The 25,229-nt window shown below is 43.2% G+C and overlaps 1 protein-coding gene across 4 annotated transcripts in view; it reads left to right on the forward strand.

Annotated features, from left to right (window-relative positions):
- The window catches only part of MYO18B (myosin XVIIIB), a 315,850-nt gene that overhangs the window by 172,469 nt on the left and 118,152 nt on the right, over window positions 1–25,229 (forward strand). For all 4 annotated transcript variants that reach the window (XM_055374078.1, XM_055374073.2, XM_055374079.2 and 1 more), the window contains exon 34: window positions 7,459–7,611. In XM_055374078.1, the coding sequence (XP_055230053.1) occupies window positions 7,459–7,611 (153 nt within the window). The remainder of the gene's footprint in view (window positions 1–7,458; window positions 7,612–25,229) is intronic.

The raw sequence follows: 25,229 nt of genomic DNA on the forward strand, positions 1-25,229 counted from the left end.
CAAATATCTCCTACACTATGGATAATTGTTTCACTTTGTTTATAATGTCCTTAGCTTAATAAAAAATATTTTTAATACAGTTGTGTTAATCAAGCATGTTTTATGGTTTGCACTTTTATATCTTAAGATACTGTTCTTTGAGTTCACAAAAATGTCATCATGTGTCTTAAAAGTTCTAAAGTATTGCTTTTGACATTTTTAGGTCTCTAATCCATCTAGATTTTATTGGGGTGCATAGTGTGAGGTAGGAATCTATCTTCCTCAATATGGATAAACTATGTTTTAGTTTGTAATTTTTTTCCTGCAATTGCCATGTATGCCTGGGTGTGTTTATGAACTCCTCATTGTGGCTCATTGGGGTTTTTTTGTCTATTTCTCCACCATATGGTCTTCATGGCTGGGTTTTGATAACTCGTAGGACAGCTTACCTTGACTGTTTTTAAAATTGCCTGTTTTATTGACCCTTTAATCTTCTTATTTAGGTTCTACAACAAAACCTGATGTAATTTTCATTGGAATTGTGTTGATTTACAAGTTAGTTGGGAACAATTGACTTTTTTATATTGAACTATTATATTATTGCATATGCCCTCTCCATTTATTTGTGGCTTTCAATAATGTTTTATTATATTTTTCTGTACAGATCTTGGACTTTTTTGTTAGAAACTTGTAGTTTCTATGGCTATTATGAATAGAATATTTTTCTGTATTCTATCTATATTTCAACTAGTTATTGTGGCATATGGGAATACCATTGATTATCATGCATTAATCTTGCATCTAGCAAACTTCCTGAACGTTTATTATCTTTCATACTTCATCTGTAGGCTTTTTTGTATTTTCTGCCTTGACAGTCTTATCATTTGAAAATAAGAATAGTTTTGACTCTTTTTTTTTTTTTTTTTTTTTTTTTTGAGATGGAGTCTCGCTCTGTCGCCCAGGCTGAAGCGCAGTGGCGCGATCTCAGCTCACTGCAAGCTCCACCTCCTGGGTTCATGCTATTCTCCTACCTCAGCCTCCCGAGTAACTGGGACTACAGGCGCCTGCCACCACGCCTGGCTAATTTTTTTGTATTTTTCATAGAGATGGGGTTTCACTGTGTTAGCCAGGATGGTCTGTGTCTCCTGACCTCATGATCCACCCACCTCGGCCTCCCAAAGTGCTGGGATTACAGGCATGAAACACCGCGCCCAGCCAGTTTTGACTCTTGACCATGGATTGGGGCAACAAAGATCTCAACAAATTAAAAAAAAATGTTATACTTTCTACTTGTTTCTTTTTCTTACCTTATTTCATTTGCCTCCAGTATAAGATTGAATGGTAGAGAAAGATATTTGACATCCTTTTCTTGTTCCTGACCTTAATAGGAGTGCTTGTAAAGTTTTGTGATACACATATTTGCAGTGTCTTTGATAATTACAGTGATGCATTGCTTAGTGACAGGGATACTTTCTGAGAGATGCATCGTTAGACAATTTCATCATTGTGGGAACATCCTAGAGTGCACTCACACAAACCTAAATGGGATAGCCTTCTACACGCCTAAGCTATCTGATATAGTCCATTGCTCCTGGGCTACAAACCTGTACAGCATGTTACTGTACTGAATTTGGGAGGCAGTTGTGACACAGTGGTAAGTATTTGTGTACCTAAACATATCTCAACATAGAAAAGGTACAGCAAAAGTATGGTATTATAAGCTTATGGGACCACCGTTGTATATACAATCCATCATTGATGGAAATGTAATGTGGCATGTGACTATAACTTTAATAAGGTTAAATCAGTCTTGTATTTGTAATTTTCTAATATCTTAAAAAAAGATGTTTTATTATTGAATATTATATGCTTTTTCTGCAATTGTTGATAATCTGATGACTTGTCTCAATCTATTAATGTAGTATATTTTAGATATTTAATGTATCCTGATATATTTCCCAAATAAACCTTTCTTAGTCATATGTTTTCAATACACAGCTCTTTTGGATTGCTAACAGTTTATTTAGGATTTTTGAAACCAGGCACATAAGTAAGATTGTTTTATAATTTTTTTCTCTTAGACTGTCTTTGTCAAGTGTTGTACTAATCTCATAAAATGAATTCACCACTATTTCTGAGACAATTTTTTGTAAAATTTGGATCATGCAGTTCTTGCAGATTTGATACAATTTGCTTGTAACCCTATTTGATTACTGTGTCAAAATGCTGTAATCATAATTGAACACAAATTCAGGTATTATTCTTTTCCTTATTGAGTGAACTTTGGTAACTAATGTTTCTAGACATTTATTATTTCATCTAATTTTTCAAATAGGTTGACATAAAAAATGTTCATGGTATTTTCTCGTTATTTAAAAAATTCTACTGTATCAGATTATTTTCTTTTTAATCATAATAATGTTTACTTTTGAGTTTTTTGTGGTTGATGATGATTACTCTTGTTAGAGTTTTGTCTGTAATCCCTTCAAATAACCTGCTTTTGTTTTATTGTTTCTTTGTTGTGTATTTAATAGTGTCTGACCTTATGTTTGTTTCTTTTTCCTTCTTTTTTCCGTTGGTTTAGATTTTTGTTCTTGGTCTTCAGTTTTAGTATTAAAATGTTTAACTCACCTTCAATATTTTTTATCCCACTTAAACTGTTTTCTTTAAGATAATGCATTTAAGATAATACATTTACCTGGAATTGCTGTTTTAGTGCCATCTACTAAGTGTCTTGTTGTATCTCTTGTTCTTTTAACCTGTAAGTTATCTAGAACTTGAGTTTCAAGTTTATTAACATTTAGGATGATTTGGAGTAACTTTCTATTGTTAATTTTTAATTTAATGGCATTTAGGACAGATAACATGGTAGAATGCATAACATCTTTTCTTTGAAATTGTTGAGATCTCTTTGTTGCTCTAGTTATTGGTAGAGTTTAATAAAGGATTGTGTGTGGCTGGGCACAGTGGCTCACGCCTGTAATCCCAGCACTTTGGGAGGCCAAGGTGGGCAGATCATTTGAGGTCAGGAGTTCGAGACCAGCCTGATCAACATGGTGAAACCCTGTCTGTACTAAAAATATAAAAATTGGCCGGGTGTTGTGGCGGGCACCTATAATCCCAGCTGCTCAGGGGGCTGAGGCATGAGAATCACTAGAACCCAGGAGGCAGAGGTTGTAGTGAGCCGAGATCGCGCCACTGCACTCCAGCCTGGGTGACAGAGCGAGACCTTGTCTCAAAAACAAAAAACAAAACAAACAAAGAAACAAAAATAAACTATTGAGTAGAAAATAATGTAACTGTTTATGAGGCATAGGGTTCAATACATGGCAAATGAATCAACCTTGTTAAATTTTTATTTCAACATTACATATGAATGTAAAAGCATAAACCATAAAGGAAAAGTTTTAAAATACATGATTATGTATTTTTTAAAACTACCTCCTGTTAACTTTGGTTTTGAGTTCTTAATCTGTTTCTAAGACAGTCCTGTTATATCCTTACCATGAGAATGGTTATACCAAATTTTGTTAACAGTTCTGTCATAGTTTCTCTTTATGTATTTTATGGTTATATATTTAGGTGCATCTAAGTTTTGTATTGCTTTATTTTCTTGAAGATCATTGCTTCGATTCTTACTTGGTGTCTTTCTTTCTCCATGAATAAGTTTTGCCTTATTTTATTTTGCTTGATTTATTTTAGTCAGTTTACCTGCAAGACCTTTTTCTATTTCATTTTAAAGCTTTGTAGGGGTGTGTGTGTGTGTGTGTGTATGTGTGTGTGTGTGTGTGTGTGTATGCATGTTCATGTGTTTTCTTTAAACAGCTGGATAATTTTAATGCAATATTTTAGTCTCTAGCTTTTCATATAAAATGTAATTTGTTTGCATTTGTTATAATGACTGATATATTTGAAACTATTTTGTGTTATCTTATTTTGTGTTTTGTTTCTTGTCCCTTTACATTGCTCTCGCTCTGTTGCTTTCCTACTTTTGGATAGATTGACGTTTTCTATGTTCTCTTTTGAACTATTGATTCAGAAGCTACAAACTGTATTTCTGTTCTTTTGGTGGTTACTCATACATTTCCAGATATATACTTAATCATAATTTTTTACTAACATTAATTTTCACAGTAATGCTGTGGGATAGATATTATTATTTCCTTCATATAAATGAAAGAAGTGAGGCTTGGAAAAGTAAAGTAAAGCAACTTGCCCAGGATTGCATAGTAAGTTAGTACCCTAGGCGGATTCTAAATGAGGTCTATATTATTTGAATATCTGTCATTTTAAAAACCTATTATGATTCTGCTTAAAAGCAATAAGGTCCACTTAGCTAGAACCATATTTTTGTGCACCATCTTTTTTTCATAGTGTTCTCAGGCAGCCAGTTCTGCCATTAATTTGTGAAGCCCTCAGCAACACACATTCTGTCTCCAAGCCTCAATTTCCCCATCTGTAAAGTGGTTTGATTATCCCTAACGGCACTTCTAGACCATATTTTAATAGTGCTTGGAGATTCCTTTGACAATGGACATTTGACAAGCTCCCCAAACAATGTGCCTTTATGATAAATGGTGAACCAACTAAGGTTGGAATATAGTTACTCACAACAACACTAAACATCATGTAGATTTATTAGTTAATTATTCACCATCTTTATCAAAGTTTGAATCTTTGTGCTTTAAAAGGGAAACTCGCAGAATGACATTTATTTCCCATTAACCTAATGAGTGATATTTTTTGCCCTCCTCTCTTGTAGCAATTTGTTATAAATGGGAGGATGACTGGTCTGAGATTTTCTTGTGAATTCTGTTTGCAGTGCTTCCTCTGGAAATGAGTTAGTGCCAGCATTTTCAGGGCCTTTCAGGCAGTGAAGATCGTAGAATCTGAGCCATCTCTACTGCATGGTCAGTGTCAACATCAGGGAATGTCCCTGATGCTAACTCGCCCCACAGGAGAATTAAAGGCACTTTAGGATATATGCAAAACAAAAACAGACACAAATATAAGAAATGTGCAAAGCCCACTGCCTAAGCATACTCATGAGTCTGGGTTCTAGAGTAAGTAAATCTGAGTTCATGAAGCAGCTCCACTAGGCACTGTGGTGCAATAGTTAGAGACTTACATCCTAATGCTGAGCTGTCTGGATTCAGATCTCTGCATAGCCACTTAGTAGCAGTATGACATTGGGCAGATCATTTGCTCTTTCATATCAGTTGTTCTTCCATGTAAGAGCCCTGGATAACCTCTTTCACTTTGTAACCTGCCCCTCAACTCTGGGGTTTTATACTCTCATGGCAACCACCCAGAAATGCGTAGCCCAGATTATTTCTTGCCTCTCCGCCTTTGCTTATTAAGTGCTTTCTACCTAAAATGCTCTTCCTCCACCTCCCCTAGCTAGGAGCAGCTACCTCCTACTTCCCAATTCCATCCCAGCCTGAGCTGGATAATGCTCTTCTGCGCCCCCATAATATATATTTTTTCAGAATTAAAGACTAAAACACACCTATCTAATGTTATATTTTACTAAAATTACCACTTTCCAGCCAGAAAAGCTGGATTCATATTCCAACTCTGCCACTTACTAGCTGTGTGATCTGAGGCAAATTACTTCATCTTTGCAAACTTCAGTTTCATTATCTGTAAAATGGGAATCATAATACTATACACATCATCGATTCATCATGAGGACTAAATGCATCAATAGCTATAAAGTGTTTAGAATAGTATATGACACTTAAAACTGTCTATAAATGTAAGCTATTACTACATTTGTAAAGGCAATAATAATAAGGTCTATTTAAGGAGATTGTCACAGGAGTTAAATGCAATAACATGTGACAAAGAGCCTGGCACAATGCCCAGCCCTTAACTCAGTTCAGCAGGTGAGATTGTGTGTGTGTATGTGTGTGTGTGTGTGTATGTGTATATAATAGAACAGCATTTTGAACCTACCAGAACAATACATTTCAGATATAAAGACCATATTCTGAGAACCAACTCATTTTTCAAAGAACTCAAAACCAACAGTAGAGAAATAGAAATACAAAATCTAGAGGAACACATTCTAGGTCTTCAGACGATACTCATAATCCTTTATATTTGCAAAGCACTCAACAGCGTACAAAGTGCTTTGGAATCCATGATCACATCTGATCCTTGTCTTATCTCAACACGAAGGATAGGGTGTTTTTTTTAACCTCTCTTTTTGTGGATGAGAAAACTCAGGTTCAGAGATGTGGCGTGACTCGGCCACTGTTCCATCATCAGCAAATGGTGAGCCAGGGTTTAAAGCCTAGATCTGCTCATTCTCAACCCCATGTTTTTTCTAGAATATTCCAGGACATTCTGAGCATCCCAGGAAATGGTTAGCATTTCATGTGGAGACACAGATTTCCAGGTGTGTAAAAACCACATCCCAGTGTTGAGGCATCTGCACCCTGTTTTCCTTGAAACTCCCCATCTGATGGACAGGCCCGTATTGTATCGTCTGGTCTCCTGAAGAGTCCAAGAAAGGAGTTGTTAGTTTCTTTCAGGGATGTTAACACGTTGTCTTTTAAGTCAGCACTATTTCTAGAGAGGTGACCAGCTGTCGAAATTTCATGTAGGGCCCTGGTGTAATTCTGCACCTCTTCTGCTTTGGCTTAACCTGTACTTTTTGGCCACTGAAGGCTGTCAAGGAGTCTAAGGTCACACTCCTGGTGCCCAGTCCAGGATGCGGCTTCTTTGGGACTCCCTTGACAGCTGTCCCTGGCAAATTCAAGATTCTGGGGGAAGGAATGTACTCACCTCGGGGTAAGGTTCCTCTGCAGAAAATGATCTCATTTGTTTGTCCTCAAACTGGAAAACAGGACCAAAGGACAGAAAGGATTGACTTCAAAAGGAGCACATTTACAGTTTACTGAGGTGCAACACAAATGCAGAGTACTCCGTATCCCACGTGTACAGCTCAGTGAATTTTCATAAACTCATAAAACAACACCCAGATCGATAACATTAATAACTCTCCAGAAGTCCAGAGGCTCTGTCCAGTCCCTGCCCACCCAGGACTGTCCTAACTGCCGTCAGCAGAACCTGGCCAGCAGCAGAGGGATTCACCTGGCACATGAGGCTCTTACAAGATGAGGTGAGGTCACACTGATGACTTGCGTGCAAAAGATGGGATGACAGAGTGGCTTTGGATCCATACGGGCTATGATAGCAGCAATGATAGTAACTCATATTTCTTGTACATTTATTCTGTGTCAAGCATTAGGCTAGGCATGTATTTAATTTTCACAGCAGCCCAATGTGGTTGGTGCCCATCCCATTTCTCAGTTGAGGAAACTGAGGCTCAGAGAGGAGAATGGTCTTGTCCAAGGTCACACGGTGTGAGTGGCAGAGGCAGGATTTAAACCAGGGAACCTGGTTCCGGAAAACTTAGACCCTGGCCACTGCTTTGCCACCTAAGCTCATGGGTCTCCCTTTGGCTTTCAGATTGGCCATCGGGACTTTGATGTGGAGAAGCGACTTCGGAGAGACCTCAGGAGGACACATGCACTGTTGTCAGACGTGCAGCTCCTTCTGGGCACCATGGAGGATGGCAAGACATCAGTCAGCAAGGAGGAGCTGGAGAAAGTGCACAGCCAGGTGGGTGTCACGGGATCCCCTTGAGAATCAGGCTGGGGAGGATGCTACGACCTGCAGAGAATTGCTGTCCCTCCCAGGTATGAGCGGAACCATGGTGCCAACCTCCAACTGTCACAGATGTGCAGGGAGATGGGGGGCATTTCAGGGCTGTGAGGGTCACGTGGAGTGTAGGTGAGGAGGAGGGGTCTAAGAAGGAGTCCTGTTCCCTTTTTCAGAGATGAGGCAGAATTCTTCTGTCTGGAGGGCTTGGGCAGATCAGCACTGGCCAGAATGGCTGAGTGCAGTGTGCGTGTGTGTGTGTGTGTGTGTGTGTGTGTGTATGCGTGTGTGTGTGGTGACTACCAGGACTAGGTATGAGACAAATAGCAATTGTGTGTGTGTGTGTGTGTGTGTGTGTGTGTGTGTGTATGCGTGTGTGTGTGGTGACTGCCAGGACTAGGTATGAGACAAATAGCAATTGTGTGTGTGTGTGTGTGTGTGTGTGTGTGTGTGTGTGTGTATGTGTGTGTGTGTGGTGACTGCCAGGACTAGGTATGAGCCAAATAGCAATAGTGCCAGTCATGCAAAACCAATGCTTAACAACAGCAACAGTTATACAAACGTTGGCAGTTTGACTGCCTATTAGTATGCTAATGATGTTGATCAAGACATGATGTTGACCACTGGCTGCTACCAGCTGGAGCCCTCACTAGGTACTGGGTCCTCTGTATCTCTGCACATGGTGCTGCATGGTGTTCTCAGGATTGCTGAGTGAGGTGAGGATCATCAACTTCATTTCACAAGTGCAGGTGATCGGGTGGCAGAAAGGTACGATGACCCACCCAAAGTCACACAGCTTGAAAGCAGCAGAGCCAGGATTTGAACCCAGGTCTTCAGGCTCTACCATCCTTGGGCCGTCTCAAAGGAGGACAGGAGGAGCGGCAGGTCTGAGGGTGGTAGGGAGGTGAGGCCGGAGCAGAGCCTGGGGACCTAAGGAGATGTGATGAGTGTGGGCGGTTGCGGTGGCGGACTGTGGCCCAGGGCAGCCAGTGTTGAGAAGTGTGAATGGATCCCACAGGGTGGTGCAAGCCTTGTGGAGAGATGTCCCAAAGCTGAATGATGTAGCAGGAACTCAGGATTTGCTACCGGTCCCCACGGGGAGCTGAAGACACCTGGGGAGGCTCAGAGCTCTGTTGGGAGTGTTGTGTCCATGCAATTGATGTTACCTTCCCTCGGATAAGTCATTTTTGCTAAGCCCAGATGCCTTCGCCACCTGCCTTCTTGGAGGGTTACTGTCCCTTCCTCCAGTTAGAGGCTGAGCTAGGCCTGGGACCCATGTTTCCTGACTCCAGACCCAGTGCCCTTCTCTCTTCCTTCTGGAGACACAGCCCATGATGACCAACAGGTCCCCAGGAAGACAGCAAAAGGCAGCAGACTATAGCGCCAAGGGTTGGAAACAGAGATCCTACAGCTTCTGCTGCTTCCAGTCTCTGGTGTCAGTTTCTATCTGTAAAACAAAACATTTCAGTTAGAGCTTATTCGCTTAACTAGAAGACCTCAACCAAAACAAAACAAATCAAAAACCTAAATTTAGACTTGATTTGAATTTCACCAGTCTCTCCCATTTCCTCTCCCGGGATCCAACCCGGGATCACACTCTGCATTTTGCTGTCATACCTGCCGAGTCTCCTCTGGTCTGGGACAGTTTCTCAGGCTGACCTTGCTTTTTATGACCCTGACAGTTTTGAGGAGCACTGGACAGGTATCCTATGGCATGTCCTCTAATCTGGGTTTGATGGTTTTCTCATGAATAGAGCGAGTTTATGTGCTATTGGAAAGAATATGGCAGAAGTAAACTTGTTAAACCAGAAGACACTGGGAGGTCCCTTCCATCTTGAAAATTCTGCGACTCTTAGCCATCTCCTTTATCAAATCATTCTCTTCTAGGGTGACCCACCATCCTGACTTGTCTGAGACTTTCTTAGTTTTAGCACTGCCAGTCCTGGGTCCTGGGCAAGCCAGGATGGCTGGTCATTCTATCCTCTTCATGGCCATGTCAGGAAGCCAGTATCACCTGTGCTTGAACGCATTGCCCCGCTTAATCCTCATGATACCCCTAGGGGAGGGGAGGTGGCATTGTGCCCATTTTACAGATGAGAAAATGTTGTCCAGAGGTGGCAAGTGGTGTGTCCAAAGTAACACAGCAGGTAAGTGGCAGAGTCGGGGATTTGAATACCAAGCTTGTGATTCTAAGTGCAGAATTGAGAGATGCTTTTGACTCACATTGCGTCTTCCTGTCTGCTTGGCTGACCAGGTGGGTACGGAACCTTGAGGCACCTGGCTTGCTTCTAGGTAGGCAGAGTTGCTGTGTGATTGCCCAGCCAGGGGCCAGGCATTTTGAGTTGAGCAACTCCCTTGGCAGAAGGCTACATACCTGCCCATTTTCCATCAAAATGTCCGCAGTGCCACAGCACCCAAGCTTCCCTTCCCCCAACAGGTGGGTGTTTTTGAAAAGAAACCACACAGAGATTTTGTTACTTTTTCTTTTTTTTTTTATTAAGTATTCATGAGAATTCTCTCTCTGCAGGGTTAAAATGCATGTTCTTGGGAAAAAGTGGTATTTAATGAAGGCGCTTTGAGCTGAATCAAAGAGCCTCATTCTTCTGAAAGTCCTTCTTCCTAGTCTCTGCATCCGGCTCCTATCAAAGGAAATCCACAGCCTTGGCTTTTCGTTGCTGTTGTCATGGAAATCGTTATAAGGATGGGATCGCGTGGACCAGAGGTCAGGGTACAGTTGCTTTGGCTCCCAGCGCACGTGTCCCGGATGCCAGAGTCAGAGCTAATCAAATAAAGCAGTGATGACATTGGGCATTACTGCATCTCCTCTCCAATGTACAGTATTTGTCCTTTGCCTGAAGGCTCCAGGGACATAGGTAGGGAAAGCAGACAGGAGGATGAAGGAAGAGGGAGCTAACTTTGCTGCTGGCTGCTACTTAAGTGCTGAGCATGGTGCTGAACAATTTCATTCATTCAATATTTATGCAGCACCTACTGTGTGTCAGGCAATGTGCTGGATATAAGCACCATGGATAGTGAGACAGCGGTGGTACCCACCGTCATAGAATTTACATCTGATGGAAAAGAAGACAAACAATGATACGAATAAATAGAATCATCCACACCTTAATTTGAATGAGAAAGGAAATAAATAAGGTGCTAAGATAGAGAACTGCAGGGGCGTCCTGTTTAGCTTGGGTGGTCAGCTAAAATACCCTAGGAGAAGGAGAAATAGGCAGGGACCAGAACATACGGGGCCTGGAAGTTTGGATTTTATCCCGGGGGTGGTGAGAAGCCATTGGGAAGTTGTGAGCGAAGCGTGACAGAATCTGATTCACGTTTTAGAGGGTTGTACTTCTGCATGGAGATTGGATTGTGGAGGGTATGAGGGAATATCCTTAGAAGGCTAATGCACCCTTCTAGGCCAGAGGAAATGGTCACCTGGGTTGGGGGAGTATTGATAGAGATGGCAAGAAGGGACAAACTTGGGAGCTGATTTGGAATCGATGGGATGTGCAGATGAGGTTTGGTTAGCAACACTTAAGTGTGTTATTTCAGAAAATCCTTGCCATAACCCTAGGAGGTGGATATTCCTATTTTTAACCCATTTTACTAATGAAGAGGCAGTCTCTGAGAGGTTGAGTAATTTACCTAAGGGCACACAGCAATACATGTCCTATACCCTTACAACTTGGTTTGCCCAATATGGGTCCTATTAACTTCTATTGTCAGGCACTTACTATGTACCAGACTTTTCCTTAGTGTCTTGGGGTTTCTGAAATGTGGCTGCACATCAGAGAAGTTAAACACCATTTTAAAATCACAGACTTCCGGATTCTGCCCCCTCCCCCACCCCATTTTAAAAAATCAAGTTTTGGTTGGAATTCAGGATCTGCATTTTTAAACAACCACATGGAGGGGTTCTGGGGGGAACCATAGGCTTTATTTATCCCTCAGAACACCCTTTTGAGTTCAGTGGTAGCATGTGTATTTTGCAGATGAGGAAACTGCCACTGAGGTTATATTAGTGTGACAGATCTTATTTCCACCTATTTTAAAATTAATTAATTTTTGAGTAGAGAAAACTGGATCCAGCTCTTGCTAATTCATGACTTTTGACAAGTGTCCCGACCTCTCTGAGCCCTTTTTCTAAAGCGAAGCATGATCATCATCACATGATGGCCCAGGGGCTGAGGAGGGAAAGCCAATGAAGCCTTCAGAAACTTGAACAGGTAGCTGGGCACAGTGGCTCACACCTGTAATCCCAGCACTTTGGGAGGCTGAGGCGGGTGGATCACCTGAGGTCAGGAGTTCGAGATCAGCCTGGTTAACATGGTGAAACCCTGTCTGTACTAAAAATACAAAAATTAGCCTGGTGTGGTGGTGCATGACTGTAATCCCAGCTACTCAGGAGGCTGAGGCAGGAGAATCACTTGAACCCGGGAGGTAGAGGTTGTGGTGAACTGAGATCGCGCCATTGCACTCCAGCATGGGCAACAGAGCGAGACTCTGTCAAAAAAAAAAAAAAAAAAGGCCAGGTGCGGCGACTCACACCTGTAATCCCAGCACTTTGGGAGGCCGAGACAGGTGGATCACAAGGTCAGGAGATCGAGACCAAACTGGCTAACATGGTGAAACCCCGTCTCTACTAAAAATACAAAAAATTAGCCAGATGCGGTGACAGGCGCCTGTAGTTCCAGCTACTTGGAAGGCTGAGGCAGGAGAATGGCATGAACCTAGGAGGCGGAGCTTGCAGTGAGCCGAGATTGTGCCACTGCACTCCAGCCTGGATGACAGAGCAAGACTGCGTCTCAGAAAGAAAAGAAAAAAGAAATTAGAACATGTTCTGCGACCTTCACATTCACTCACTGTGATGACAGAAAACCTAGAGAAAGGTGTTTTTTTTTTTTTTTTTTTTTTTTTAAGACAGTCTCGCTGTGTCACCCAGCCTGGAGTGTAGTGGCCCTATCTCTGGCTCACTGCAAACTCTGCCTCCCAGGTTCAAGTGATTCTTCTGTCTCAGCCTTCCGAGTAGCTGGGATCACAGGCATCCGCCACCATGCCCTGCTAATTTTTGTATTTTTAGTAGAGATGGGATTTCACCATCTTGGCCAGGTTTTACTGAGTTGGTCTCTAACTCCTGGCCTCAAGTGATCCACCCACCTCAGCCTCCCAAAGTGCTGGGATTACAGGTGTGAGTCACCACACCTGGCTGAAAGTTTTGTTGTATAAAGGACATGTAGGAGAGAATGTGTTCAAATTCACCTGTTAGAGAGAACTGTGTTCACTCTGCAAATATGGATATGATCTCCACTCTGGGATGAATTTGAGGCCAAGCTACAGGGATAAAGAGGAAATGTCAAGGTCTCTGCCCTTAAGGGGCTCCTAGTCCTAGAAGCAGGCTATAACAAGCAGAGTGATAAACTCTTTTGTTGCGGGAAGTCAGGGACCCCAAATGGAGGGACCGGCTGAAGCCATGGCAGAAGAACGTGGATTGTAAAGATTTCATGGACATTTATTAGTTCCCCAAATTAGTACTTTTATAATTTCTTATGCCTGTCTTTACTGCAATCTCGAAACATAAATTGTAAAGATTTCATGGACACTTATCACTTCCCCAATCAGTACCCTTATGATTTCCTATGCCTGTCTTTACTTTAATCTCTTAATCCTGTCAGCTGAGGAGGATGTATATCGCCTCAGGACCCTGTAATAATTGCATTAACTGCACAAATTGTACAGCATGTGTGTTTGAGCAATATGAAATGTGGGCACCTTGAAAAAAGAACAGGATAACAGCAATTGTTCAGGGAATAAGAGAGATAACCTTAAACTCTTTGACTGCCGGTGAGCCGGGCGGAACAGAGCCATATTTCTCTTCTTTCAAAAGCAAATGGGAGAAATATCGCTGAATTCTTTTTCTCAGCATGGAACATCCCTGGGAAAGAGAATACGTGCCTGGAGGTATAGGCTTATAAACAGCCCCCCTAGGTGCGCCTGTCTCTTATGGTCGAGACTGCAGGGGTGAAAGAGACTCCAGTCTCCCATAGCTCTCCCAGGCTTATTAGGAAGAGGAAATTCCTGCCTAATAAATTTTGGTCAGACCAGTTGATCTCAAAACCCTGTCTCCTGATAAGATGTTATCAATGACGATGGTGCCTAAAACTTCATTAGCAATTTTAATTTTGCCTCGGTCCTGTGGTCCTGTGATCTTGCCCTGCCTCCACTTGCCTTGTTGTATTCTATTACCTTGTAAAGTACTTGACATCTGTGACCCACACCTATTCGCGCACTCCCTCCCCTTTTGAAACTCCCTAATAAAAACTTGCTGGTTTTTGTGGCTTGTGGGGCATCACGGAACCTACCGACATGTGATGTCTCCCCCGGACACCCAGCTTTTAAAATTTCTCTCTTTTGTACTCTGTGCCTTTATTTCTCAAGCTGGCTGATGCTTAAGGAAAATAGAAAAGAACCTACGTGAATATCGGGGCAGATTCCCCGATACTCTTTATTGGAGAACTATTTGGATTAGCTAAAGAGTAGGCCCTTAATTTTGCTTTGAGAGAGGAGCTGGTAGCTTTGGTTATCTCTTTAAAGATGGAAATGAATTGCTGGTTAGATAAGGTACATGTATGTAGACATTCTAGGAGGAAACACCAGTGCGTAAAAGGGCAGAGGCACACAGAGACAGAAAGCATATTCAGTTCGGCATGGTATTGGTGGAGTATAAGGTATCCAGGGGTTAAAAGGGCAGAGAGGATAGTGCTGGTAATGGAGGCTGGAGCCAGTTCATGAATGGTTTAGTGAGCTTGGCTGAGGAGCTTCAGTTTTATCCCAAAGCCACAGGGAGCCATAGAAAGCTATTGAGCAGAGGAAGGTGTGGCCAGAACGGCTTATAAAAATTGGCAGGATTCCAGGTGCAATGGCTCACACCTGTAATCCTAGCACTTTGGGAGACAGAGGGAGGTCTTTTTCTCTGAGCCCAGGAGTTTGAGACCAGCCTGGGCAACATAGTAAGACCCGGCCTCAAAAAAAAAAAAAAAAAAAAAAGGCAAGTCCCCAGCTAAATCACAGGAGCACTTGATGTGCAGAATATCAGGCTCTACCAGCAGCAACAGTTTCCCTTAGCTACAGCATCTTCTCTCCAGATGGGCAGGCACCCCCTCTGTCCATTGCCCCTGCATCTAGAACCGTAAGATAATCATTTGGTTCTTTTCTCCCAGTTTCCCTCCACTGGGAGCTTTGGATACATCTCAGTGAACACCTGAGGCTTAAAACCCTCCTGATACAATACAGAAGACTCCTGAAAGCCATATATAGGATTCAAGTCCTGCTAATGACACTTACCTTGCAGCAGTTCTTGGGCAAGTCAGCTGCCTTGCATAGAGTCTTTCTTGCCTAATAAGGGGGTATGATAATCTCAGCTGATTGGGCTGATATAAAGAACACTGGACCATGGATTTGAAAGGAGTCATTAAATTGAAAACTCTAGGACAGTGATCTCCTGGCCAGGCATGGTGGCTTATGCCTGTAATCCCAGCACTTTGGGAGGCCAAGGCGGGCGGGTCACCTGAGGTCAGGAGTTCAAGACCAGCCTGACCAAAATGGAGAAACCCCGTCTCTACTAAAAATACAAAAATTAGCTGGGCGTGATGGCGCATGCCTGTAATCCCAGCTACTCAGGAGGCTGAGGCAGGAGAATCGCTTGAACCTGGGAGGCGGAGGTTGTGGTGAGCCAAGATCACACCATTGCACTCCAGCCTGGGCAACAAGAGCAAAACTGTCTCAAAAAAAAAAAAAAAAGACAGTGATCTCAAAATATAACATAACATCCCCATTGGCTCTCTCCTTTCATTCACCGGTGTCAGCTATTGGAAGATTTTAGTTTCTGAGCACATGATTTTATAAGACCTCTTGGAACAGGTAGGCAGACAAGGTGTGGGGTTGATCTAATGACACCTGTTTTTTTTCAGAGCTGATTTCTAATTAATTCTCATGGAATGTTTCCACTGGAAACAAACTAATCTGGAGACAGAAGCAATTCCAACAACCAAGATATATAATTGAGATAATCGCTGTGCACAAATAACATCTGTGAGCAGCAGATGCTAACACCTGGCTCCAAGGAGAAAGTCGGAGATGATGTCTGCTCCAGGGCAGCAGTTGCTTTTTCTCTCCCCCTATTTGATTCATGCTTCTGACCTTTGTCTCTTCCACAGAGGCAATATGTTATTTGCTTTCTGTTAGATAGAGAAGGATTTGCACTGAACTCTTTAGTCGTTTACTTAATTCATGCTGGGGGCTGTATTCACCTCTTCCTTCTGAGAACAAAGCTGCCACCAAGTCATTGTACCCTCTAAATAGCTCTGAAATGCTTCCCCCGTCTCTCTCTGCTTGTATTACAGTCCACCTGAATATCTAGTACTTGGATTTCTCTCAAGTTGGCTGGCCTCCGGTCTTGTCTGAGCAATCTTTGTACCGTCTGATCGTTGGAGAGAGAATTTTAAAATTTAAACGCAAAGTCGGTTCTTTGTGTGTTCAAGATCCATTGGTAGTTTCACATTGCCTTCAGCCTAAAGTCCAGGTTTCTTCCCTTGACCTACACGGATGCATATTTTGGCACCTACCCTCCTGTCACCCCTCACCCGAAGCTTAGGATGGCTTGGTGTCCTCTGCACCTGCCCTCACCTCTTCACCTTTGCCCAAGCAATGCCCTTGGCTGGGTTCTTGCTTCTTTCACTGATCCCTCTTTGCCTGATAAGCATCTAAGCATTCTGTGAAATTGACTTTGGGTGTCCTCTCTTGGAGCCCTCTTGGACCTCCATGGGCTGGGTGAGGGTGCCGCCTCTCCTTCCCCACAATCTGTTGGGCCCGCCCCTAAGTTAGTACTTGTCACTCCCTGTAATTATTCCTTTGTTTCCATCATTTTTTTTCTAAACCCTTAAAGGCAGGGACTGGGGTGAGTAAACATAGTAAAAGACTTAGCCAAAGTCACAAAGGTAATTAATAAAAATCCCAGCCTGGGTTTGAACTGAAGGAATCCGACTCAGGTACCTGGGAATTTAACCTCTCCCCGCCACGCCGCCAATGCCTCCTGTTGGTCCTCTGCTGTCTCGGGGCTATTACATCCTTTTTAAATTTTTTTTTATTTTGAGGCAAGGTCTTGCCCTGTCATCCAGGCTGGAGTGCAGTGGTGCAATCGCAGTTTACTACAGCCTCAACCTCAAGCAGAATACAGGCATGCACCACTACACCTGGCTAATTGTTCTGTATTTTTGCTAGAGACAAAGTTTCTCTGTGTCGCCCAGGCTGGTCTTGAACTCCTGGGCTCAAGTGATCCACCCGCCTTGGCCTCCCAAAGTGCAGGGACTACAGGCCACAACTTCCCTGGACACCCTGAGTGCTCCTGTAGGTCCTTCCACTTGGGAATTCTGGCTCAGCTCCGGTATTTACTCAGATGGAGCCATAAAGCCTTGTGCGACTTATACACTGTGAGCTCCCAGCAGTGGTTTGTTAATAGCCCGAGGCTCTCTGTTAGTGCCTAGAAGACTAATAACCCTGGATTCATGCTCAGTGCCCTTAATTGGGACATTTATCACCGTGTGTCATCCATGCTTCCATGAGACATTGGAAATAGTAAGCACTGGGAAGATGACCCTGATGGGAGTCTTTTGTGTGTGGGCACCTGGGGAACATTTTTCCCCAGCCAGGAACTATGGAACAGGTGGCTTCCTGCGATGTTTTATTTGAAGAGCCTTTTTTAAAAAGATTATGTTGGAGTGAATTTATTCAATATTAACATAACCTCCTGTCGGAGAAGATAAAGACAGAATTGTAATTGGTTAAAAACATGGTTATCACAGGCCTGTTCACCCCACAAATATTGACACATTCAATGCTATGATGAATGAAGTGGGAAGAGGCTGGTTTCATTATAGGCAAGAAGGTGGGGACATCTCCCCAAAAGGACCTGTTACCATTTAGTCATGGAGGGGCCTGTCAAGGTCGTGATAACTATTCTACAGCGATGATATTGACGGGGAACATTGATTCTTTACACTGTGCTAGTCATGGTGCCAAATATATCAATGTCATGACCTGATTGTATCCCCCAAACCCACTTGAGTGCAGTGAATTCTGCAACGGCAGGAGCCTTTTCTGTTTTGAACCAGTGTGTGGGAGTGTGACTGTATACAGCAAGTGCTCAGTGAATGAGTGGGGAGAGACCGGACAGGTGGTGGCCAGACTCCAGAGGAGAGGAGACAGCTAGTATTATGCCTTTTCTTTTTTTTCTTTTTTTTTTTTTTTGAGACAGGGTCTTGCTCTGTCACCAAGGCTAGAGTGCAGTGGCTCAATCATGGCTCACTGCAGCCTCAACATTTCAGGCTCAAGCAATCCTCCCACCTCAGCCTCCCAAGTAGCTGGCATGTGCCACCGTGCCCTGCTAATTTTTTTTTTTTTTTGGTAGAGATGAAGTTTCACCATCATGTCCAGCTAATTTTTGTTGTTGTTTGTTTGTTTTTTTGTAGAGATGAGGTTTCACCATGTTGCCCAGGCTGGTCTGAAACTCCTGGGCTCAAGCGATCCTCCAGCCTCAACCTCCCAAAGTGCTGGGATTACAGGCTTGAGCCAACACGCCCAGCCTATGCCCATTTTATACAGGAGGAGGCTCTGCGTAGAGGCAAATTGCTCAAAGTCACAGAGATGGATGGAACTGAGATTTAAGAAAATATATTTTGAAAGAATTTAAAACTTATGGAGAAGTTGCAAGAATAGTTCAAAGGGCTTATTTAAGTTTTTCACCCAGATTCATCAACTTTTAATATTTTTCCACATTTGCGATCTGGTTCTCTCTATAAATTTTCTGAATTATCTAAAAGCAAGTTAAAGACATGGTGCCCCTGTATCCTAATCAAAATCACAAAATTTAATATTGATAAAAATCCTTCCTTCATTCCTTCTTTCTTCCCTTTCTTTCTTTCCTTCTTTCTCTTTTCTTTTTTTTTTTTTCTGAGACACAGTTTTGCTCTTGTCGCCCAGGCTGGAGTGCAGTGGCATGATCTCAGCTCACCACAATCTCTGCCTCCTGGGTTCAAGCGATTCCCCTGTCTCAGCCTCCCAAGTAGCTGGGATTACAGGCATGCGCCACCACGCCCGGCTAATTTTTTGTATTTTTAGTAGAGATGGGATTTCTCCACGTTGGTCAGGCTGGTCTCAAACTCCCAACCTCGGGTGATCTGCCCACCTCGGCCTCCCAAAGTGCTGGGATTACAGGTGTGAGCCACTGCGCCCCGCCTAAAAATATTTTCTAATCCAGGAGTTGGCAAACTAGGGCCCAAAAGCCAAGTCCAGCCAACTGCATGTTTCTTTGTGGTTTTTGTTTATTTGTTTATTTTATTATAGCTGGTGAGCAAAGAATTTTTTTTGTTTGTTTTTAAATGGTTACATTTAAGGTGGTTATGTAAGTACCCACATATATACTTGATTTTGCCTCTTGACCTGCCAAGCCTAAAATAATTATTATCTGACCGCTGATTTTATCTGCTGTCTTTTTAAATTTTGCCAATTACCCCCCAGTGTCCGTTATAGCAATTTATCTCCCAATTTAGGATCCAACTTGGAAAGTAAAACTGCTTCCATTATTTTCATGGTGTCATAGTTCCTCAGTCTGTCTTTTTTTATGATACTGACATTTTTGGAGAGTTCAGGCCAGTTGCATTGTAGAATGTTCCTCAATTTTGGGTGAACTGGAATGTGAACCCCTATTTTTTTCCAATTTCAGAGGCATTTTTATTTATGCAGGTCTGAGATTCCCAGGACACAGGACTTTTAAAACCAGAAAGTCCCAGACCAAAAGGGATGAGCTTGTCATCCTAGCACCAGTGTCTCAAGCACTGATTAATCCTGGGGAAGATAAAATCTCCTTACCCTGGCCCCACCCTCCACCTGGCCTTTGCAGTAAGGCCAGTTCTCAGAAGGGCACCTGGTGTTTTTAGCAGAAAGGGTGATGAACCAAATGCCGGTGTGAGAACCTGTCCCCTTCCACACAGGCCTTTTGTCTTCTGTCTTCCCATGTTTCTCGTTAGAGAAATTCTCACCATCCACATGTGCTGGCCTTGTATCTTGCCTTTTTTTCCTCTATTTATGCATGTGAGCTATATTGATATTATTGCGTGTGTTTTAGGCAATTAAAGTAATGGCAAAAAGTAATGGCATTAAATTAATGGCAAAAACTGCAGTTACTTTTGCACCACCCTAATAATTGGTTTATTGTTGTTGCGGTTGTATGTGACTACCACAATTTATCTTATCCATGTTACTGTTTATGGATATGCGGGTTTTGTCTAGGTTTTGGTTATGAATAGAGCCAGTATGAACATTTTTTTGCACATTATTTTATGGGAGGGGAGCAAATGTATGCATTTCTGTAGGGTGCATAACTAGAAGAAGTGTGGTATCTCTGGGTCATAGTACACATGGTTTTTGTCTTTAGCAGATACTACAAAATAAATTTCCAAGGTACCTGTAGACATTTACATTCCCATCAACAGAACATGAAAGTCCTACTGGCTTCCTGTCATGGCTGGCAGTTGGCATTATTATCAGTTGTTGGCATTTTAGCCATTCCGAGGGAAGGAGAATATTTTTTATTCTATTTTGCACTTCTCTGATGTTCACCTTTTCAAAGTATATCATCCATTTCGATATTTATTTTTACCTGTCCAAGGCATATGCTTATTTTTCTGTTGGGTTGTTTGTATTTTTCTTAGTGATTTGTGGGATACTTTGATAGAAGCTCTTTGCTACATATGTCTGTTGCCATTATTTTCTCTCACTTTAGGGTTGACCATTACATTTTCTTGGTGGTGTCTTTTTATGAAGAGAAATTCTTGATTTTGATGTAATCTAATGGGTCAATGTTAAACATCTTAGAATCCAAATTTTAAATCAGTTGGCCAGGCAGAGGGTGTTCTGTTTAGCTGGATATTCTGGTGAGGTGGGAGTGGTGCAGGATGATGGAAAGTCTACCTCCATGGCCAAGACTCTGTGAACCCCCAGAATTTGAGGCTGGTCTCAGTTAATTTAGAAAGTTTATTTCTCCAAGGTTGAGGACGCGTGCCTGTGACAGCCTCAGGAAGTCCTGACGAAGTGCCCAAGGTGTTCGGGGCACAGCTTGGTTTTATACATTTTAGGGAGACATGAGACATCAATATGTGTAAGAAGTACAATGGTTTTGTCCAGAAAGGCAGGGACGGCTCAAAGCTGGGAGGGGGCTTCCAGGTCACAGGTAGGTGAGAGAAAAATGGTTGCATTGTTTTGAGTTTCTGATAAGCCTTTCCAAAGGAGGCAGTCAGAATATGCATCTATCTCAGTGAGCAGAGGGATGACTTTGAATAGAATGAGGGCAGATTTGCCCTGAGCAGTTCCCAGCTTGAATTTTCCATCTAGCTTAGTGATTCGGGGGCTCAAGATATTTTCCTTTCACTACTCGTGGTTCCGTCCCTCGGTGCTCAATCAGTTTCTGCTAGGATTTGAATTACGCTGGTGGTTTCCAGGCTCGTGTGGGTGTGTGCACACACACACGCGGTGTGTTTTCTTTTTAGCAAAATAATCCACTTATTAAAGAGAAATCTCATTAAAATGCCCTCTGCCCTGACCATTAATAGTGTAACTGAAAATTGGGTTAGTTGCTGGCCACCGCATGCAGAGTCCAATTAACAAGAACCAGGCCTGGTACAGGAAAAGTGAGTTTATTTCTGAAGCTAGCTTGGGAGAAGGCCACAAAACATCCTACTTTAAATGTGCCGCTTTACCTTTGGAGCAAAAAGCAGACACTTCCATAAGGTCAGGAGGAGAGTGAGCAAGGGAGAGGGGACTCCCTGCTACCAGGCAGTTACCTAGCGGGCAGTTGAGTTGGCACCTTTCTGGGCAAGAGTAAGTTGTAAAAGTGGCCGAGTGGTCATGCCTTAGGCATGCCCTCCTGAGGCAACCCCCTGGAGGGGGTACTTTCCTGGGACATGCTTTGATTTCCAAATCAGTTGTCTGCTCTGGAGGAGAAATTCATCGGAGCACACAGATGAACTTGCTCTATAGGAAACATTGGGTGAGGGGGAGGTGAGAGGTTATTTTGCATTTCAAAAAGGGCTAAGTAGGAAGTAGAGGGAAAGGGGAAAGGAGAAAATAAGAGAAAAAAAAAACCCTGTGTCTTAGAAAAATGGGGGTACTTGGTTATAATTGGGCTTCCCTTGTTTCTCCCAGAGTACCCTCCTTCTGGCTCTGAAGAAAGGGACCAGCTCGGGTATGTGGGGTCTGGTGAATAAGGCTGTGGTCACCCTCCCTGTCCAGGTCATTTCCTCCTACAGAGGGGGATCCTGCCCACAGGTCCCACCCCTTGTCCTTCCTGTGGACACTGTGGGTATCTGGGTTAGAGACCTATGCATGGAGGATGGGGGAGCACTCCTGGTTGCGGGCTTCTTCCCAAGGATGCATGCAGTGCAGACAGGCTACAGAGTCAGGCAGTCCTGGCTCACCCTGCGGGTTCACTGATGCTGCTGAGCTCACGTGTCTGCCTCAGTCTCTCAGTACACGACATGTGTCGAGTTCATACTATGTCATGACCCAGAGTTGAACAAGAGCCAGGTGACCCTCCAGGAGCCCAGTGTCCAGTGGGGAGACAGACGTGGAGGCACAAGACCTGGTGCTGTTTAGGGGAGCAAAGGGGTGCTGGAATATAATAAAAGAGGGATGTAAATGAGACGGGGATCAGGGAGGGCCTTTTTTGGATGTTTTATCCTGCTCTTCTATTTTTCTTTCTCTCTTTGGAGCATCAGTGTGATCCAGATTCATCATCACCAGAGAGGAAGTCAGGATAGAAGCTTTTGAAGTCTGTTCAGTGGTGGAGGATTCAAGCAGTCCTTAGATCCTAAAATACAAAAAATTAGGAGGACTCTTGAACCCTCAAAGAAATAGACTTAAGACAAGTGAAAGGAGGCCTGCTTTACTCAGCAGGTGGTGAACATATTCCACAGGGCTTACAGGAAAAAGCTGTGGACTTAAAAGAGACCTCGGTTCAGATTCTGCCACCTTCACTATTAGCTGTGTGACATTGATGAGTTAACTAACCTGTCTGTGCCTCAGTTTCCTCATCTGAAACTGAAAACAGCTACTTCCTAGAAATGTTGCATGTTATAAATTAACATGTCTTAAACAGCTCAGGCTGCCATAAAAAAATACCGTAAATTAAACTAGGTAGCTTCAGTAACAGACATTTATTTATTATAGTTCTGGAGGCTGGAAGTCTGAGATCAGGGTACCAGCATGCCTGGGTTCTGTTGTGGGCTCTCTTCCTGGCCTACAGACAGACAAATGCCTTCTCTCTGTGTCCTCACATGGTAGAGAGGAAGGAACTTTCTGGTGTTTCTTCTTCAAAGGGCACGAATCTCATCATGGAGGCCCCACCCTCATGACCTGATCTAAACCTTATTACCTCCCCAAAGCCTCATCTCCTGATACCATCACATTAGGGGGTGGCTTCAACATATACATTTCTAGGGGATGGAATTCTGTCTCTGGCAACGTGGTAAACACTTGATACTAAGTAGTTGTGATTATCCTACTACTACTAATAATATTTATTATTACTTTGAAGAAGATAGAAAAATAAATATTCAGGAAGATTTTTTTTTTTGAGACAGAATCTTGCTCTGTCACCCAGGCAGGAGTGCAGTGAGTGGCGTGATCTTGGCTCACTGCAGCTTCTGCTTCCTGGGTTCAAGCAGTTCTCCCATCTCAGCCTCCCGAATAGCTGGGATTAATGGGTGTGCACCACCATGCCCGGCTAACTTTTGTATTTTTTGTAGAGGTGGGTCTTACCATGTTGCCCAGGCTGATCTCAAACTCCTGGCCTCAGCCAATTCGTTTGCCTCGGCCTCCCAAAGATCTGGGATTACAGCTGTAAGCCACCATGCCCAGCAGGGAAGTGTTTTGATACATTGATAAGTGATGGTCTGGAGCAGAATGTCATGAAAATTATGGAATATTCAATATATACCCAAATAGTTTAAGTTAAAAGGCACCAAGAGTAGCCACCACACTGTCTTAAGATATTCTCCCCCACGGCCACTGTCATCAGACTTCTGGGCTGCACAGACCATTGGTGGACCTGGCCTGACATTCTTTTTTTTTTTTTTTTTTGAGATGGAGTTTCACTCTTGTTGCCCAGGCTGGAGTGCAATGGCGCCATCTCAGCTCACCACAACCTCTGCCTCCCAGGTTCAAGCGATTCTCCTGCCTCAGCCTCCCGAGTAGCTGGGATTACAGGCATGCACCACCGCGCCTGGCTGATTTTGTATTTTTAGTAGAGATGGGGTTTCTCCATGTTGGTCAGGCTGGTCTTGAACTCCTGACCTCAGGTGCTCTGCATGCCTCGGCCTTCCAAAGTGCTGGGATTACAGGTGTGAGCCACCGCTCCCGGCCGACATTCTTAATATGTTTGCATTTAACAATTTTGTTTGATGTTAGGGCTGTCTCTAGTTTGATCTGTGGGTGATTCCCTTCAGGGAGAGCCTTAATGTTGAAGGTTGGTTCTTTCAAGTACCCTGACGGGTTGTCAAGGCCTGGGATGTGTTGAGAATAGCCTTCCAAAGACACCATTTCTTAACCAGAATGCTTTCCCTGTGGTGTTTGTGATGCAATATTTTTAAATCCCCTCAGTTGTTCAACCACACCCAGAAATCCAGGTTCTAACCATTCTGCCCAAAGACTGGAATTTTTCCTCTCCACACCTCACTCCATATGTCTAGTCAACTCATCTAGTAGCTTAACAAATCCTAGCAAACATTTCACCTAGGTATTTAAAGCAGGCAGATGGCTTCGCATAGAGAAGTAATGCTATTCATCAGTTTGTAGTTGATGTATATGTGATAGGAATCTCAATTGGCCTCACACTGAATGAAACAGAGGTGGGTGAGGGGAGAGAATGCCTAGATTTAGCTCAGGAACAGAGACTAGTGTGTAGAGGAGTCTTTGGGGTGGCCCAGGAAGGGCATGGGTTTGGAGTCTCAACCACTAGCACACAAGTCTGACCTTGGGCAAATCACTTCTTCCTGGGCTGCAGTTTTCTCATTTGTGAAATAATGAAGGCTGACTGCTTCCTTGCAGGGCTGTTGTGGGCTATAGTGATAATGAATTTTAAGTGGCCACGCAGTGCCTAATGTAGTGAGTGTTGAAGAAATCTCCTTCCCTCTTTCCCCCTCGATGAGTAATCGGGAAAGGGAAATGTTGATCCTCCTATGGGTAAGGATCCATACACAGAACAGGTAAACAGTAAATAATTGTTACTCTGTCACAGGGTTTTGGGTGGAACCACTTTGATCCAACTTTTTTGGTAGATTAGCATCAATTAACACTATGGAAGTGTTTGGTTTTGCTTTTTTAAGAGAGGGGGTTGCCCAAGCTGGAGTGCAGTGGTGTGATCATAGCTCACAGCAGCCTTGCATTCCTGGGCTCAAGGAATCTTCCTGTCTCACCCTCCTGGGTAGCTGGGACTACAGGCGCTCCACCATGCCCAGCTAATTTTTTGC

Source organism: Gorilla gorilla, chromosome 23, assembly GCF_029281585.2.
Source record: "Gorilla gorilla gorilla isolate KB3781 chromosome 23, NHGRI_mGorGor1-v2.1_pri, whole genome shotgun sequence".
Classification (NCBI taxonomy): Eukaryota; Metazoa; Chordata; class Mammalia; order Primates; family Hominidae; genus Gorilla; species Gorilla gorilla.